General features: G+C 49.9%; 1 protein-coding gene across 1 annotated transcript in view; it reads right to left on the bottom strand.

The window, feature by feature from the left end:
* Positions 1-17,674, bottom strand: part of RIMS1 (regulating synaptic membrane exocytosis 1) — a 292,497-nt gene that overhangs the window by 149,002 nt on the left and 125,821 nt on the right. The window contains exon 3 of the mRNA XM_054162531.1: positions 1,361-1,701. Coding sequence (XP_054018506.1) covers positions 1,361-1,701 — 341 coding nt within the window. The remainder of the gene's footprint in view (positions 1-1,360; positions 1,702-17,674) is intronic.

Here is a 17,674-nt window from a genome sequence, read left to right as displayed (position 1 = left end):
GGAAGGCAAAAATAATCAAACAACAAACGAACAAATGCTTGTGGCCACCGTTGTGGCAAATGGATCACAGAACCACAGAACTGTTCGGGATGGAAAGGACTTTTAGATCAAGTCCAACCATTGTCTAACTCTCCCAAGGCCGTTCCTAAACCATATCCTTCAGCTCCACTTCTCTGCCTCTGAAACAGGTTGCCCAGGGAGGTGGTTGAGGCTCCCTGCCTGGAGCTGTTCAAGGTGAGGCTGGAGAGGGCTGTGGGCAACCTGCTCTAGTTGGGGATGTCCCTGCTGAGTGCAGGGGGTTGGACTGGATAAGCTTTGGAGGTCCCTTCCAGCCTGGACCACTCTATGATTCTCTTTGAAACACCTCTGGGATGAGGCTTGGAGCACTTCTCAGTTAAGTGAAGAATTCCATGCACACTTTATGAAGCATTCTGGAACACACTCGTGATTCAGACTTCAGATAGTTACTGCCATTAATGCTCTGATGCTGCTGGATCCATCATCAGGAGTACAATCTACTAATCTTCCCAGAGGTAGTATTCCAATAGCTAACAACTTCCAGAGTCCACAAAAAAATAAACCACAGGTGGTTCAGTCAGTGAGGAAAACCACAAAGAATATTAAGGTGGAATCATGGAATCATTTCAGCTGGAAAAGACCATTTTATGATCATCAAGTCCAACCATTCCCCAACTCTACCACAGCTGGGGCTAAACCCTCAGCAACACAAATCTGCAGCTTTGAAACACCTCCAGGGATGGGGATTCAGCCACCCCCCTGGGCAGCCTGTGCCAGGCTTTGAGAGCCCTTTTAGTCAAGAGTTTTCTTTTAATGTCCAACCTAAACCTCCCCTTGAGCAACCTGAAACTATTTCCTCTCATCCTATGACTTTTTCCTAGGGACCAGAGCTCAACCCCTCCTCGCTACAATCTCCTTTCATGAGGCTGTGACAAATGACAGGGTCTCCCCTCAGGGATAAGAGCAGATACCAATAATTTAGCCACATCAGTAGGAAGCTGAGCACCCTGTCAGCTGAGTCTTAAAGCTGACCAGTGTAGGGGAATCCCCTGCTTCCCCTGTGAGATGATTCCAACCTCTGACTGCTCTCATGGTGAAACATTTTCTTCTGGATTCCAGTTGGAATCTCCCCAGGAGTAACTTGTACCCACTGCCCCTTGACACAGAATTGTTTTGGTTGGAAAAGGCCTTTGAGATCTTCGAGTTCAACCATTTACCTAACTCCACCAAGTCTGGTGCTAAACCTGGGCTCTTCCAGGCCAAGGCCCAGCTGACAGCCCTGTGTGACCCCACAGAAGCAGCATTCACAGCTGCCAGGCTCTAGGCAGACAGCAAACATTACCTCTCTCTTGGAGGTTCACTTCTAGACCTGGAGGAAACTTGCTTTTGGTCCGGGCCCATCGCTGGCTGCGCCGCTTCTGCTCCTTTCCTCCGGTCGGGCTGGGTGCTGGGAGAGGTTTCCTGTGCCGGGGCAGCCGCCGTGCTCAGGGGCGTCTGTGACCTGGAGCGCTCCTGCAGCCTCGCTCTCTTCTCGCGGGGTGCCTCCGAGCTGCCGCCCGTGGCCGTGTCGCTCAGCGTCCCGTCCTGGCTGGGCGAGGGCTGCGGTCCGCTCCCGAAGAACCAGGCCCCGGACTTGGTGAGGATCTCTTGCTGCTTGCGGCACAAGTTGCATACCCACATCACCTGGGTGGAGACAAGAGCAGCAGTCAGAGCTGCCCCGGCCCTGCGCCCTGCTCCCTGCCACAGAGCTCTCCTCTAGGCTGGTGAGGCTGGTGCTCAGCACAGGACCCACAACATGCTCCTCCAAGCACTGACTGCGCTGCCTACAGCCAAGCATCCTCCAGGCACATGCTCTGCAAGCTTCTCCAACGTGTGCTGCCAATTCACACCAGGCCCATCTCTGGCAGCCCCCCTGCCCAGCCCTAGTTCCATTCTGAACGAGCACTGACAAGAGGACCCAGGCTCGGGGCTGGTGTGGATGCAGCTGGGGCAGAGGGGAGGGCTGTCGTGGATGGCTGTCAAGACAAGCCTACCAGACTCTACACGGGACTTGGACCTTGAGTGGCAGAGTCCTGCCCAGCGCGTTCGCAGCCTCCACCGCCACAGAAAACAGACACAGGATTCACCTTTCATGAATTTTTCTCATGGAACTCAACTCAGAAGTGACCTGCAGACAAACCCAGTGCTGACTGTGCTGGGCTTAGCTACATCCAAGCCAACAACTTACCAGAGGTGTGAGGTAAGAGCTAGAGAAGCCTACCGACAGAGAACTATCTGCACTGAAGAGTACCAAAGTACCACACCCTGTGCTGCTTGGAAAAGATCTTTTACCATCTATTGAGTTCTAGCTGTACATAACAAAGACATAGCTGAAGGTGTGTGCCTGGCAGTCACGAGGAAATTGTCTGCTTTGAGGGACAGATCTTTGGTTTCACTCCAGACACACAGCGGGACGGGAGCAGGCAGTAAAGCAGGACTGTGTTTCACATCTATACACAGCACAGGGGAGTTGGATGCACAGGAGTTAGAAACAATTAAAATAAATTTAAAAAACCAAAGCTTAATCAGGACTCTAAAGTATGTGAAATTTGAAGAAAGAATGGAAGTGAAGGCAAAAGAGGCAGAAGAACAAACCAGACAACATGAATGGAGACCGGGGAGGAGGCAGAGATTGTGTCAACAGTGAAGAGAGAGAGAAGAGGAAACAAAGCTGAGAGCTAATAAGGAAGTTGTTAAAGCAAATCTTTTAGGTTAAAGGAGTAAAGCAATGGGTAAAATGGTAAAGAAGGATGACAAAAGCTAGAGGTGAAAATGTGCTTCAGTTCTTTTGTGTGAAGGCAGGGAGGGTGCAGCAGTCACCAAGTGACCTGGCACTTCAAAGGGACAGAAAAAGTCAACCGGGCAGGGAAGAAACTGCAGCAGGCAAAGCTGTGGGACCAAGAGCCCTCAGTCTCTTGCCTGGGGAGGAAGACCACGGCTTACATGGCATGGTGAAGACTTTAAGCATTTCAGAAGTTATTTTTATGTTAAATATGTATTTAGAACTCCCTAGATGAAACTACCTGCTTAGGTCTGAAGCCTACATCAGAACTTCCCAAGGCATTTCTTCACTGCTTGACCAGAGGCCACCCAGCTCTTCTCCCTCTGCCTGCACTGTGCCCTTACCTAAAGAGGGCTGCTACGTTCCCTCCACTTCAGAAGGATCAATTAAAGAGCTGCTCCCATTTTGCTTAGTTTAACAGATGGCTCCTACATTCATTCCATTTAAGAAGAATAAATAAAACATCAATTACGATTTTAATTAGCTGGAAAGATGACTGCTAGAGCTCTTCTGCTCAGGAAGAATAAACATCTCTTCCAATTTTAAGTTGTTCAAAAGAAGTCTATGTCACATTTCTTCTGTTTGAGGAGGATAAATTAAACATCTATTCCAGCTGCAATGAAGTTAAAGGATTACTGTCACATTTCTTCTGTTTAAGAAGAATACATAAAATACCTCTTCCCATTTTAATCAGCTCAAAAGATGACTGTCACACCTCTTCTATGTAAGAAGCATAAATGAAATAGCTATTCGTTTATAATTCATCTTAAGAAATAAACAATAGCCACAAGCTACCCCAAAATAACAATCCAAAGTCACCCCAGCAGTGGCACCAACAAGTATGGCTAAAAGAGATGACTCTGGGTAGGAAACAGGAACAGCAACTTAGAACAGCTCAATGTTGGTCCTTCAACCAAAATAAAAACCTCCTTTGATGCTCAGTGTCTGAGTGCCTCCACCTAACACACCTCGCAGAGCAGGTTCAGTTGACCAGGCTCCATTCTAACAAGGCAATTTTTCAGTCTATCTGGTGTTACTATAGGTATTTAAAAATTAGCAAGAACAAAAGGGGGAAAAATAAATCCACCAGAGTTTTAAATGTCTTTACAGACCCTGAGAACCACAGACAGGAGAAGTGTGCTTGCAGACCTCTCTGGGCGTAAAATATGTGGCAGTGCTATAAACCAAAGTCATGGGTGGAAAACGAAAATCCCTGTCAGTGCTGTACAAGTAAATGAGCCATGGGAAAGAGGTCATTGCCTGTGTTTGAGCCGCTCACAGGGCTGATGAAAAAGCGAATACCTTGAAAGAGTTTGTTTGAAGGAAGCAGAAGGGATCCTGAAGGAAAACTAAACTGTTCTACTTCAATCCCTTCAGTGTATGTGCTTGCAAGCACCTTTCACATTTCATTGACAGCTCGGTGTGTGAGACCGTTTCAAACGAGGATGTGACAGCTTCAAGCAGTCACCACGACGGCACAGAATCACCTCTGGTGCTGCGGTTCATTTAATGCACAGCACGGGCAGACCCCAGCAAACAGGAACAGCTGACACACACACAGCCACAGGAAAACACAGGACACAGCCAGCAGAGACACCAGACATGGAAACACAAACCCATGTCCTTCCAGCTGGCTTAGCCTGGACACAACACAAACCAGCCACTACAGATCAGACACGGATACCACACAGATCTCTGTTATACTCACAGAGAAGCTACACTACCATCCCTGCTTAGGAATCTCTTCAGCACTTAAACAAACCAGATGCTGTATTCCCCTGAGAAATATTCAGTCCAAAAGGGGAAAAAATTAAAAATAAATAAAAGCTTTTCTTTAAGAGGAAAATAAATGCCCAAAGCTGAGGTGGCAGAAGGGGGTCAGGGCCCAACCTGTGCACTGAGAAGCGTGGTGAGGGCAGGCTGTGGAGCAAGCAGCTCAGCAGCATGCAGGAGCTGTATCCTGATTGAACACACTGGGATGTGCTCCAAACCAATCTCAACTAAAGCAGGGCTGTGTAATAACTTATCCTAACAACCCACAGATGTTAGGCAGCCACACAAATGCTCTGCTGAAGGATTACAGCTCTCGAATGTGGCTTCTGAGCTTCCACGTGATGCAGTGGCAAAACGAAGAGCTCTCTGGCCTGGCACTGCCAAAATGCTTTCTGTTTACTCGTTTCTAGATGCTGAGCTCTGATGCAGAGCCACGGGGAGTCATCCAAGACATCCAGAAAGGGGGTTTGTTGTGGGGATTGTTGGGGGTTTGTTGCATCCTGGCACAGGCCAGCGCCCAGCTGCAGGTGAAGCTGTGCTAGACAAGCAGTGGAGGGGCACTGAGGGGGCTCTGGAACAAAATGTGCACCTCCAGCAGCACAGCAAAGGGCTCTGGGCCTCACTGCTACAGAACACAGCCAGCATGGCACACAGGACGCAGCAGGGGTGGTCAGCAGCTCCCACACAGATCCAGCTCCAGAGGAAGCCAAACAGGCTGCGTGAAACATGCTCGAAGGATCCCATGCTGGCCTTCGTGTGGGACAGGAGGATTCCATCCAGAGGGAGAGCTGTGCCTCACACTTACTCGTACAGGTACTGCTGAATGGGATCCACAATGAGTAGCAACAGTATTCCTGTACTAACACAACATGAAAGTCCAACTTGAAAGAGCCCACAGTAAATAGCACACACAGCTACACAGAAGAGCAGCTCTCACTTGCAAGAGCACTTCTTCATTAACAGGTTTCAAAACTGCACTGCAGAGTGCAGACAAAATGCCCTTTTGGTTCTTCCTTTTTTCCCCCTTCACACTCAAGTGTGGAGACTTCCAAACATGCACTGGGAGGCTAAACTCACATGAAGGGATGGGGGGAGCACAAACTTTGTACCCGTTTTGTGTGACACATACCAGGCCAAACTCAGCCTGAGGTCAGAGGAAGCTGCCCCAAACGCTTCAGCCCAGCCTGGATTGTGAGGAGGCTCCCTCAGGAGCAAGCTCCTTCATGCTTCAGTTCAGAGATTGCACCCCCAGTGTCAGGCTGACTCCCTGACTCCTCTGCAGCCTATTGCTTCTCTGTCCAGAAGCTGGGTACCAGCTGTGCCAACACAGTTGTCACAAGCTGCTCCTTACTGAACTTCCCTGCTCTCTTAGTGATTCCCCTTCTCAGGGCTGTATACACAAAACCTCTTCAGTTTACTGCTTCTGTTCACATTCCTTTAGCCACCCTCTTCTAGACACTTCTAGAAGGCACCAGTTATGTCAGAGAGATCTAACTGGGCAGACCCTCTTCCCTGCCTGGGGCACCACTAACCTCAGCAGAGCTCTGCCACCACCCTACTGTTGATCTCTTGACAGCCAGATGGAAGGAACGTTACCAATCTGCTCTTACAAAGCTCTTCATTCACAGAGTGAAGTCAGACAATCTACCACTCCATGTTTCTGCAGCAAGCCATGAAATTAGGGCTCAGCACTGCCTTTGTCTCCTTTGCTCTATCAAAATTAATGCCACAATAAACCCCTCACTAATGTGTCATGATGGTTTCACTCCATTAAAATGTAAATAAACAGAGCTCAAAATCCATTTGGATCCTTACATTACTCCAAAATCTAAGCAAACAGCTCTGCCATCTCTAATGAAAATGTGCCTGGGAATCCAAGCTTTCATTAAACAGGGTTCTCAAAACTGGGCAAACATCTGAGCTCATCCAAAAGGGAAGGTCTTCCCCCCACCTTCCTCCTCTCTTGATCTTCGTTCTCCTTTTCAGGGTCTCTCTTCTCTCTCAGAATGCATCACATTGGAAGGGACCCTCAAGAGTCACCTCCCTCAACCCTCACACAGTGACCAGGGACATGCCCATCTAGACCAGGTTACTCTGAGCCCTGTCAAGCATGACCTTGAATGTCTCGAGGGATAGGGCCTCATCCACCTCCCTGGGCAACCTGTGCCAGTGTTCCACCACCCTTCCACCTTCTTCCTAAAGTCCAATCTAAATCTATTCTGCTCCAGTTTCAAACCATTGTGCCTCATCCTATCACTGCATGCCCCTGCAAACAGTCCCTCCCCAGCCTTCCTATAGGTTCCCCTCAAATATTTAAGTGCTTCTCTAGGGTCTCCCTGGAGCCTTCTGTTTTCCAGGGGAGAGCTGAGCCACCCCAGCTCTCCCCTCTTGCCTTTGTAGCAGGTGCTGCAGCTCCCAGCTTTCCCATACCACACACACCGGTATGAGGTTCCTTGACTGCCAGGTCCTGCCCAGGACCACTTGCATGTAAAAACACAGCAGAAATGTATCTATTGTGGGTTTGGGTTTGGGTTTAATTGGCTTCACTTTCTTGTCACATCTGTTTCTCTCACTGAAGGGTATAGGGAGTAGTGAAATCATGTGGCCAGGAGCAGAGGCAAATGGGGGGAAGGGGATGCTTTCTCCGGTGACTGCCATCTCCTCTTAAACTCCACCTTGAAATGACACCACGACAAGTACACTGAACTTGCACACAGATGCTTTTAAGCACTGAAAACAAGTGGCATGAAATAACCTGCATCTATGCTGTGATCTCTGCTCTACTTCAAAGCATGGAGGCTGCATATAAATGGCCTCCTAGAGATAAGCTTCAGAGCTCCCCAACTCCTAAACCACAAGGAAGAAGACCAGAAGTGTGCAGAGCAGCCTAAGATACTCCAACACCTAGGAACAGCCCCAGATCAGGTTTAATCTGTTAGTACAGAAGTGCCCTAGGAGTCTGTGTTCTGCTGGTTCTGAAGCCTCTCCTCTAGACTGCAGGGTTCAGAACCATGACAAGAATTCCCTACCATGCTCCCATCCAAGCAGGGAGAGGACCACTGTGCCCACACTGATGCTCCCCAGACATGTGGGGCTCAACCATTTCAGGAAATTAAAGGCATTTTAGCACTTCCTGGCTCTTCCTGCCCATGCAGTGCAGATTTTCTTCCTAACTTACATTATTTTTATCCTGCTTTGGCAAGAAAATTAGTTTGAAGCTAGCAGCTGATTGGTCTCTTCCCCCTTTTCTCCCTACAGCCTGCAATAATACTTTAACCCACGGGACAAACATGATAACACTTTGCACAGGCATGGAAGTTTTCCAAAGATTAATTCTTAAGAGACTCATGAAAGAGGCAGTTCTGTAAAAGCACTCTGTGGATTTTGTTAGTGCAATCAGTCAATCAGAGAACAGCTCAGGTTGGAAGGGACCTCAGAGCTCATCTCCTGCAACCTCCCCACCATACCCGTGGTTTAGTTGATTAGGTGGTGTTGGATGACAGGTTGGACACAATGATCTTGAAGGCCTCTTCCAACCTGGTTTATTCTATTCTATTCTTAATCTACCCTGGGACACCTCTCAGCTAGACTCAGCTGCTCAAGGCCTCATCCAGCCTGGCCTTGAACACCCCCAGGCAGGAGGCAGCCACAGCCTCCCTGGGCAGCCTCTGCCAGAGTCTCACCACCCTCCTACTAAAGAGCTTCTTCCTCAACTCCACTCTAGCCCTGCTCTGCCTCAGCTTCAAACCATTCCCCTTTGTTCTGTCTCAGGACACCCTCAGGAAAAGTCCCTCTGCAGCCTTCCTGCAGGATCCCTTCAGGTATTGGAAGGCAGCTCTGAGGTCCCCCCAGAGCCTTCTCTTCTCCAGGCTGAATGATGTTTATCAACCCACAAGCTGATGCAGAAAGATGCAGACCAGGTCTTCTGGAGCAGTGACTCAAGGAGTGATCATCACAAGGGTGGTTTATGCCAGTTCTGCTGACACTGCTGCCAGCAGCAGCATTGCTCATCAGTTTAAGATAAAACTAAAACAACAACAAAACCAGACCCTGACTTTCTTCACAAGCCCTGCTGCCAGAACCCCTCAGCTGCAGCTGACAGCTCCTGACAACTCCCACAAAAACTACACACTCTCTGGAATAATCCTGCAGCAAGCTGCGTGTTGGAGGGGCTACATTCAGGCAGCTCCCAAGTGATCATATGCAATAATGCCCCGAAAGTAGCACCCAGCCAGGCTCCAGTCCCTCTTGCAATGTGCTGCTCTGAAAATGCCTTTGGAGTTCAAGCAAGAAGCCAAAGGCCCTGGGGGAGAGCTCCTGGGCTCCGTCTGGAAGTTCCTTCCGGCACCATGCAGCACTTGGAGATTTTCTTCCCCTGACAGCTTTTCTTTTCTAAATCTACTACACAAATTAAGTAATGCACAGCACTAAAATCATGATAAAAAACCCACCACAGACCCCCAACTTACTTTCACAGTTAGATTTTTGACCTTCTGAAGCAGGGCTGTGACTTGGCCAAACTGTGAAACCTTGCACATGAAGCTCCCTGCAGCTCTGCCTTCAGGACTTCTAACTACCAGGATGAAAAGCTACGAAGCCACAGTTTGGAGGGAGACAGAAGTGGCTCTTGTACCAGAGAAAAGAGGGGTTAAAAGCCAAAGAGACTTTGTCCTGGCCAACTAAAGAGCAAAGAGACTCAGGAGGCATTGACTGGTTGATTTGTCTGAGCTTCAGACTGTCTTCAGGAAGAAAAGGCAAACCCTCAAGAAAAATAAATGGCCTGAACAAGAGGAAATGGCCTGAGATTGTGCCAGGGGAGGCATAGGTTGGACGTTAGGAACAATTTCTTTGCTGCAGGAGTGGTCAGGCACTGGCACAGGCTGCCCAGGGAGGTGGTGGAGTCCCCATCCTGGGAGATATTCAGGAAACCTGTGGCCGTGGCACCTTTAGGATATGGTTTAATGGCCATGGTGGTGATGGGCCAATGGTTGGACTCAATGATCTTAGAGGTCTTTTCCAACCCAAACAATTCTGTGATTCCATGAAGACTTTCTGGGGCATCAGCCAGCAGAGTTTTGATCACCCCCAGGTCACCAGGATGAGGCTCAGGCCACTTCTGTTTAGAAATTCAGCTACAGCAATGGCTTGATTCCTCCACAGGCCCTGCACTGAGACTCCACTCACAATCCCTTTTCCACACTGCTGCCCTCACTCCTCCCCACCCAGCGTCACAGCCCCTGCTACTTGGATTCTTTAGCCCCGGCAGAATTCTGAGCAACAGCCACAGCTGCAGAGAGCTCTCCTTTGGGCTCACTCTTTCACCCTAGATCAGTTTCTTTTTCAGCTTTATTTCTCTTACTTGAAGTTCTTTCCTTTTCCTCCATACTCCTGATGCTGTAGCAGCCATCAATTGCCAGTCACACTTTGTGTGCCACCAGTGCCCCTTTGTCACAGCCCAGCAAGCTGCACTGGAAATCATTCCCTCGTGGATCACTTCTGTGTACTCCTCTAACCTCCTCACTATGCTTTGTGGAGCTGTTTGAACATTTGGCTGCCTGGATGAGCCACAGAAGCATCTCCTGTGCTCCTCTGACTCACTGCAGGGCTTCCACAGCTACAGACAGACGAGGAACACAGAAACAGCTTATCAAAGAAGGCAAACAGAGTAAATGGCAGGGAAAAGCCTGGCAGGGATTGCTATCAAACTGGAGCTGTCATGCAAAACACAGGGAGAACTCAGCAGCAGCTTTCTGACTCTATTTATCCACTCCTTTATTTACAAACTGTAGTAAAAGATATCCAAATGCTCAGCACAAGGTTGTCTTTAGTAGCACCTGAGTGTGCACATCATCTCTGCAGAAGCCTGCACTGCAGCTCTCCTCTGTGTTTCTGTACTGTGCTGTTCTACAGTGTCAAAACAAGTGCAGCAGAGAGGCAAGGGAGATGCTTTGCACTACAGAAGGGAAAATAGTTTACTGCAAAAGAAAGGGGAAATGTGTAGCTGTAGAGAAGCTGCAGAGAAGGTTAGCCAAAACAGAAACAAACTGCAGAGCCCAATTCTGGAAGTAACAAAGCCCCTGGGAGGAAAAGGGAAGAGGCCAAGGGATGGAGGTCATGGGGGACTTGATAGGTATGAATTAAATTCTGGTTTTGTAATCTCAAATAAAGAAAAGCAATTAAATGGTGCTGTGGACTCTCCATCTTTGGAAACATTTATAACTCAATGGGACATGGCAACCTGACCTACTGCAGCCTGCTGTGATCAGGGATTTACAGATTGGGGTTGGACACAATGATCTTGAAGGTCTCTTCCAACCTGGTTTATTCTATAATTCTATACACAAATTCCCTTGGGCTGGAAGGGTCCCTCCAAGGTCATCCTGTCCAACCCCCTGACCTGCAGTCAGCAGGGACACCTCCAACTAGAGCAGGCTGCTCAGGGACACAGCAGGGCTGATCTTGAATGTCTGCAGGGACAGGGCCTCAGCCACAGCCCTGTGCAGCCTGTTCCAGTATTTCACCACTCTCATGGTGCAGAACTTCCTCCTGCATCAGGGGAGGTTTAGGCTGGAGGTTAGGAGGAAGTTTTACACACAGAGAGTGATTGCCCATTGGAATGGGCTGCCTGGGGAGGTGGTGGGGTCGCCGTCGCTGGGGGTGTTCAGGGCGAGGCTTGACAGGATGTTTGGTTCCATGGTTTAGTTGATTGGGTAGTGTTGGATGATAGGTTGGACACGATGATCTTGAAGGTCTCTTCCAACCTGGTTTATTCTATTCTATTCTATTCTAACTGCCCTGCTCCAGTTCAAACCACTGTCTTTCATCCTATCCCCACAGCCCCTTCTAAGCAGTCCTCCTCAGCCCTCCTGTAGGTCCTCTTCAGATATTGAAAGCTCTAAGGTCTCCCCAGAGCCTTCTCTTCTCCAGGCTGAACAGCCCAAACTCCCCCAGCCTGTCCCCACAGGGGAGGTTCTCCAGCCCTCTGTGCATCTTTGGATGAGAGGATCTCCAGAGGCTCCTTCAAACTTCACCCACTCCATGATTCTGTATGGAATAGGAACTGGGAGATGTAAATATCTTGGGCCTATGATTCGACTATGTTAAGTATTCCTGTGCTTGCAGGTCACTGCCAGGTCTGTCCCTGTTTTGTCTCCCTATCTACCCTGGCTTCTGCCCTAAAGAAAACACTACTGCAAATCTGAAGACTTAGGATCATAGGATGTTAAGGGTTGGAAGAGACCTTCAAAGATTATTGTGTCCACCCCCCCTGCCAGAGCAGAAGCAGAGAACCCAGCACAGGGCACACAGAACACAGCCAGACAGGGCTGGGAAGGCTCCAGAGCAGGAGACTCCACAACCTCTCTGGGCAGCCTGCTCCAGGGCTCTGGGAGCCTCCCAGGGCAGAAGTTCCTCCTGATGCTGAGCTGGAACCTCCTGTGCTGCAGTTTCCATCCACTGCTCCTTGTCCTACCCCAGGGTGCAGCTGAGCAGAGCCTGTGCCCTGCCTCCTGCCCCCCAGCCCTCAGCTCTTGAGAGACATTGATCAGATCCCTCTCAGCCTTCTCCTCTGCAGACTGAGCAGCCCCAGGGCTCCCAGCCTCCCCTCCCCAGGCAGCCTCCAGTCCCTTCAGCATCCTGGTGTTGTCTGCTGGTATCCAGGGGGAAAAAAAATCACTCTTGAAGAACTATTGTTTTTCCTTTGTTAAAACTTCTTACCTTGATCTGCAAAGCACAGATCTCCCCACCAAGCAAAGTGATAATGACGGAAAGGTCTCATTGCAATAGCCACCACTGTGCTTTGTTTGATGAAGCATTGGTGGGTTTGCTCTTTTTGCAGGGAGGCAAAGCAAGCCATGGTCTGCAGTTGTGCATCAGGGAAGACTGATGGAAAATAAAGTTATTTTAAAATCCCCTCCTGTCACCACCACCTCTCCTTTCCTACTAGATCTGCCTCTTTTCCACCCCACCCACCCCATTTTACCCTTTCTCCCCTCAAACCCACAGCACCTGGGCTCTCTTGGAGTCCCCTCCCTCCCCAGGTGTGGACTCTTTGCCCTTCCCACCCACTCCCCTATTTAACGCCCCCCGGAAGGGCAGCAGCCCTAAGCTGAGCCCCTCGGGGCTGAGGATCCTCCTCTGATCTCAGGTGAGTGCCCACAGTGCACACTGGGTGATGGTGGTGGTGACTACAAAGGCCGGGGGGCCTGGTGGCCCCCCGGCTGTTAGGGCTAACATTGGTGACTGCTCCCCTCCCCTCCACGGGTGCTGGCTGGGGCTGAGGGTCTTGCCCCACACACTAAGGTTGGAAGAGACCTCGAGGATCATCGAGTCCGGTGCAGGAATGGCAGCGGTGGAGGAGGAGCTGTTTAGGCAGGGGTAGAGGGAGCAGTTCTGAGCTGGAGAGGCACTGCGCTAACAGAAGGGACTGCGGAAAGTCCACAGCAGGAGAATACAACGCTCCATGGGCACAGCTGCTGCCCTCAGCTAGCTGCCAGCCAAAGATCGTCTCCACCAAATGCTGCTCCGGGCGCGCACACCCCGCCGGCGGAGAGTCGCCGGGAGGGAGCTGCTCCAGCCACCCCTGCTGGGAAAAGTCAGAGGAAAGAAGAGAAGAGATGAGCAAAGCTTACGGAAACTGCCTGGATCCACGGGAAGAGAGAGTGGAGCTGGGACTGAGAGCGCTGTGCTCCCGTGCTGTGGAAATCCAGGGGTATGAGGAAGAGGAGGGTGGTTCCTGGCTGTGGAAATAGGGAGGGGTGGCAACAGAGGGTGGTTGGCAGCTCAGGAGCATTCCAGTGGGAATGGGCTGAGCAGTGACAATCACCTTAGGACAAAGACTTTCGGGGATGACTTCCGTGCCTGCCCGGGGCTCGGCAGGGAGCATGTGCAGCACCTGCAGATCTCCCAGGACAAACTGATGTCCCAGGCTGGGTGAGGGGAGGGAAACCACATTTTGGACATATTTCAGGATAAACTCTGCTGTGCAGCTGGACAGAGGCTTTTCCTGGCCACTTACTGATCACCTTGTCTTTCACAGGGCGCCCTGCTGCATGACTGCCATCTCTGCTCACCCAGAGCTTCCTTCTGTTCCCCACCGGCTCCTAAGATGGCAGTTTCTGGCTGCTAGCTGTTGAGAAGAGCTCCCATGGCCCCAAGACCACCCAAACCTCAGACTAGTGTTGCCAGAGACTGACTAGCAGACTGTGAAGTGAAGCATCTGATTTGCAAGTGATTCAGTAAGGGAGAGTGTGGCACCAAAAGTATTGCTTCCCTCCATGCCCAGCCAGCCTTGCACACAGCCCAGGGTCACCACCACTGCAGGGCTGATGCTGTGACTTCTGCCTTTGCCTGTGCCCCTTTAAGGCTGGGATCAAAGCTGTGATCTGGCCTGCCAGAGCTACTCTTTTATCTCACATACAGACACAATACCAAACACAGTCCCTGAGATCACAGAGTCACAGAATGGCTCAGGTTTGGAAGGGAGCTCAGAGCTCATCTCCTCAAACCTCCCTAGCAGGCCCAGGGACACCTCTCAACTAGACTCAGCTGCTCAAGGCCTCATCCAGCCTGGCCTTGAACACCCCCAGGCAGGAGCCTCCCTGGGCAGCCTGGGCCAGAGTCTCACCACCCTCATAAGCTTTAAGAAATAAAATCATGACAAACATCTTCCACTTTGATCTTTTACCTTCTCTTCAGGCAGCAAGAGCAAGTGCTCTCAGGGGAAGAGGGAGACCCACACTGATGGCTGCACATCATTTTCATGGGGTTAATGTTTAGCTTTCAGAATTAAAATGGCAATAATAGTAATAACAATAACTACATCACTGTGGTGGAAGCCTAGACAGGCACAACTCTTTATGCCTGGAGGACAGAGCTCTGCATGCTCAGAGGCTGTTGGGTGTCCTGTGCTGCCTACTTCTACAGGAGGATTTTGCAGCAGTTAGTTGCAGCTGCCAGGGAGGGCTTTGACAAAGCACTGAGGCAGACTGTGCCCTGTGCCCCACGTTCCAGGCAGCCAAGCTGCGCCGAGCTCACCCTGAGCTTGTGGCTTTCTCCACACAATTAGCCATACTTAGGCTTTATTTTTCTTGTTCCTTGTGCACGGAATGCTTCTAATAACAGCAGGCATTTTCTTCCCACTCTGATATCATCACTGCAACCTCTTCAGTATTCAGAATAGCTGCTGTTAAACAGAGGCTTTCTGGCTGCATCATTCTGCCTCGCACAGGGCAGCAGCAGCTTCCCTCCTCTCCTGACAAAGCTACCCTGAAAAACCACAACACACCACCCCCTGCCTCAGCAGCCTGCCTGCAGTTGCCTCTTTGCCAAGAGCATGACAAAGATTTTTAGCTTTTTGGGGTTTTTTGTTTGCTGTTGGTTTTTTCCCTGTGTTTATTTAAAATGATTAATATTATTATTTACATTTCTTCTTTGTTGCTCCTACCTTCTGAGATGTCCATGGTCCTTTCTCTTAATTCTCCCACCTCTGGCTCTCCAGGTGCAGAGTCTGAGGCTAAGTTGGTTAAGTCTGTGCTATCTGTGCTATCAAGCTCGAGCACAAGGGAAGCTCAGTAAATCTGGGATGGAAGATTTGAGGAAGGGGAAGAGAGAACATCAGTGTTCTACAACAAACGTGAGTGGATAGCTAAGATTTTTAAAACAAAAATGAAAAACCAAGCAAACCAGCAGAACTGGGGGAAACAACGTGGTTTTGGTAAGGAAAAGTGTAGAATTTTAGGAGAGCAAAGACTAGAGGGGGACTGAGAAAGGGATAAACAACTGTGAGCTTGAATGTGGGAGATTTACAAGAGAAGGACAGGGAAAAGGAGGCAGGAAAATGCAGGAGGAGTTTCATGCCAGAGTAAAAATGTTATCATCATTATTTTAACTGTGGGAACTGCTGAGAGCCCCCAGAGCATCCCCAGGATCAATGCAGACCGTCCTGAATTGGCATCGCTACTGGCAGAGCACACAGGGAGAGAAGAGCTCCAACACAGTAAGAAGGTGCAAAGCAGTGCAGGACATCACAGCTGGGAAGTTCAGACAGTGCTGGCGTTTCATTAACTGATGGAGCTACTGGGACAGGAACAGGAGCAAAACTCCGGATCAGAACTTTGCTGGGGGAGGAGACAACCATTCTGATCTTCTGCACTTACCTGCGTGTTCACAGAGAGCTAAGCAGGCTTTGTGTTTCCTGAATCAATGAAAGGCACACGGTGCAGTGATGACTTCAGGGCATGGGAGGAAAGGGGCAACAGTTGAGGCTCTCCTGTCCCTTTGTTGTCAGAAAGAGGGATGCATACCCCACCATGGTGCAAATAGAGGCACTGTGAGCCCCCAACCCACGTTTATCCACTGGGGAAGGCTTTGTGCTCATGTGCAGTCTGTTCAACAGAGGCAAGCAATCCCTTTAGCTGCTTGGAAGTCACAGGGCTCTGTGCTTGTCAGGAGCCAGGAGAAATGTAATGGTCTGCTAGATCCCTCTGAAATGCTGCTTCCCCAGGCACTTGCCCCTTACATACAGGAAAGAGAATCATGGCAGCAACTACACAGAGAACTTCCTTATGCTCTGCTTTGTAGAAGGTAACCTTCCCACAGCAGTATCTTCCAGAGCTGCTGAGGTCTACCTACTGTTGCCTAAACTTGGCTCACCCTTCCTGCATCCAGTGGTAGCTGTACTTAATGTTCAGTATTCAGCCAGGCGTGAAGCAGCTGAGCCCTGCACAGAGTTGGCAGGCAGCAGGAGTGTTTGGGGTGGCATGGTCCATAAACAGTAACTTTCAGATCCATCAGCCTCTTGCTGGGTCTGAAAAACTTGACCACCTCTTAACCTCAAAAGATTTTTTTGACCAATCCATATGATAATCCCAGAATCACAGAATGGTAGGGGCTGGAAAGGACCTCTAGAGATCATCTAGTTCCCCTCCTTGCCAGAGCAGGCTCACCCAGGAACACATCCAGGTGGGTTCTGAAAGTCTCCAGAGAAGGAAGCTGCCCACAGCCTCTCTGGGCAGCCTGCTCCAGGGCTCCAGCACCCTCACCAAAAGGTTTGCCTCATATTGAGGTGCAATCTCCTGTGTTCCAGTTTCAACCCACTGTTCCTTGCCCTATCACTGGGTGCCACTGAAGAGAGCCTGGCACCTTCATCCTGACACCCAACCCTCAGGTATTGATAGACATTGATCAGATGCCTCTCAGCCTTCCCTGCTCCAAACTCTTCTCCATCCCCAGGGCTTGCAGCCTTTCCTCATGGAGAGAGAATCTTCCTGTTCACAGTTCTGCTACTCTCCATTTTGGTTTGATCCCTGCATGGTTTCATGAATCCACCTCTGAATATCTCTTAAGTTTTGGTTCAGGTTACGTAACACAGGCACCAGAATCAGCCCAGCCAAACAAATCCACTTTGCCTACTTCAATCCAGACCAGAGAGAAGAGACCAAGCAGCCACTCTGCCTCCATGCACAGCCACAGGATGCTTCATGAAAGGCTTCCCATCAGCTTGGATTCCAGTAGCATTATTTGCTGCTTCTAGACTGTGAGTTCAGTCCTGCATTTGTGGTTCCCTCTCGTTTACAATTAATTGGAACTCAGTACTGAAGGGGGTCAGTAGACTACAGATGAATCAGGTTAGCCCTGGTTGCCACTGCAAGTTTGAGGTGATTATACTAAAGCCAGAGGTTTATCCCAGCTTAAACACCACTGCAGCACTGGAGGGCAGGCTCCTCTGTCCCTGCACTCTTTAATAACTTTCTCTCAACCACTTCAGCTCTTCACTGTCTCCAGAGAGAAGAACCCAGGGTAGAGGGGAAGACTCGTGGGATGAGGTGGCAAAGAAGGAAGAATGACCAAGAGGACAATGACCAACAGGTAGGGGGGTTCAAAGCAGGGTGAAAAGTTAAAGAGGCAATGAGAGGCAAAGTAGAACGTTTCAGAGAGGCAATAGGCTGAGAGCAGGACAAATAGCAGGCATTAGAGGACACAAATGTGCTGGGAAAGCAGCAAAACCAGGTCGTGTTGGTGGCTCCTAGCAAAGGCTATTGCATTTGGCACACAGGTGATGCA

Source organism: Dryobates pubescens, chromosome 6 (genome assembly GCF_014839835.1).
Source record: "Dryobates pubescens isolate bDryPub1 chromosome 6, bDryPub1.pri, whole genome shotgun sequence".
Lineage (NCBI taxonomy): Eukaryota > Metazoa > Chordata > Aves > Piciformes > Picidae > Dryobates > Dryobates pubescens.
This window is presented reverse-complemented; position numbering and strand designations above follow the sequence as displayed.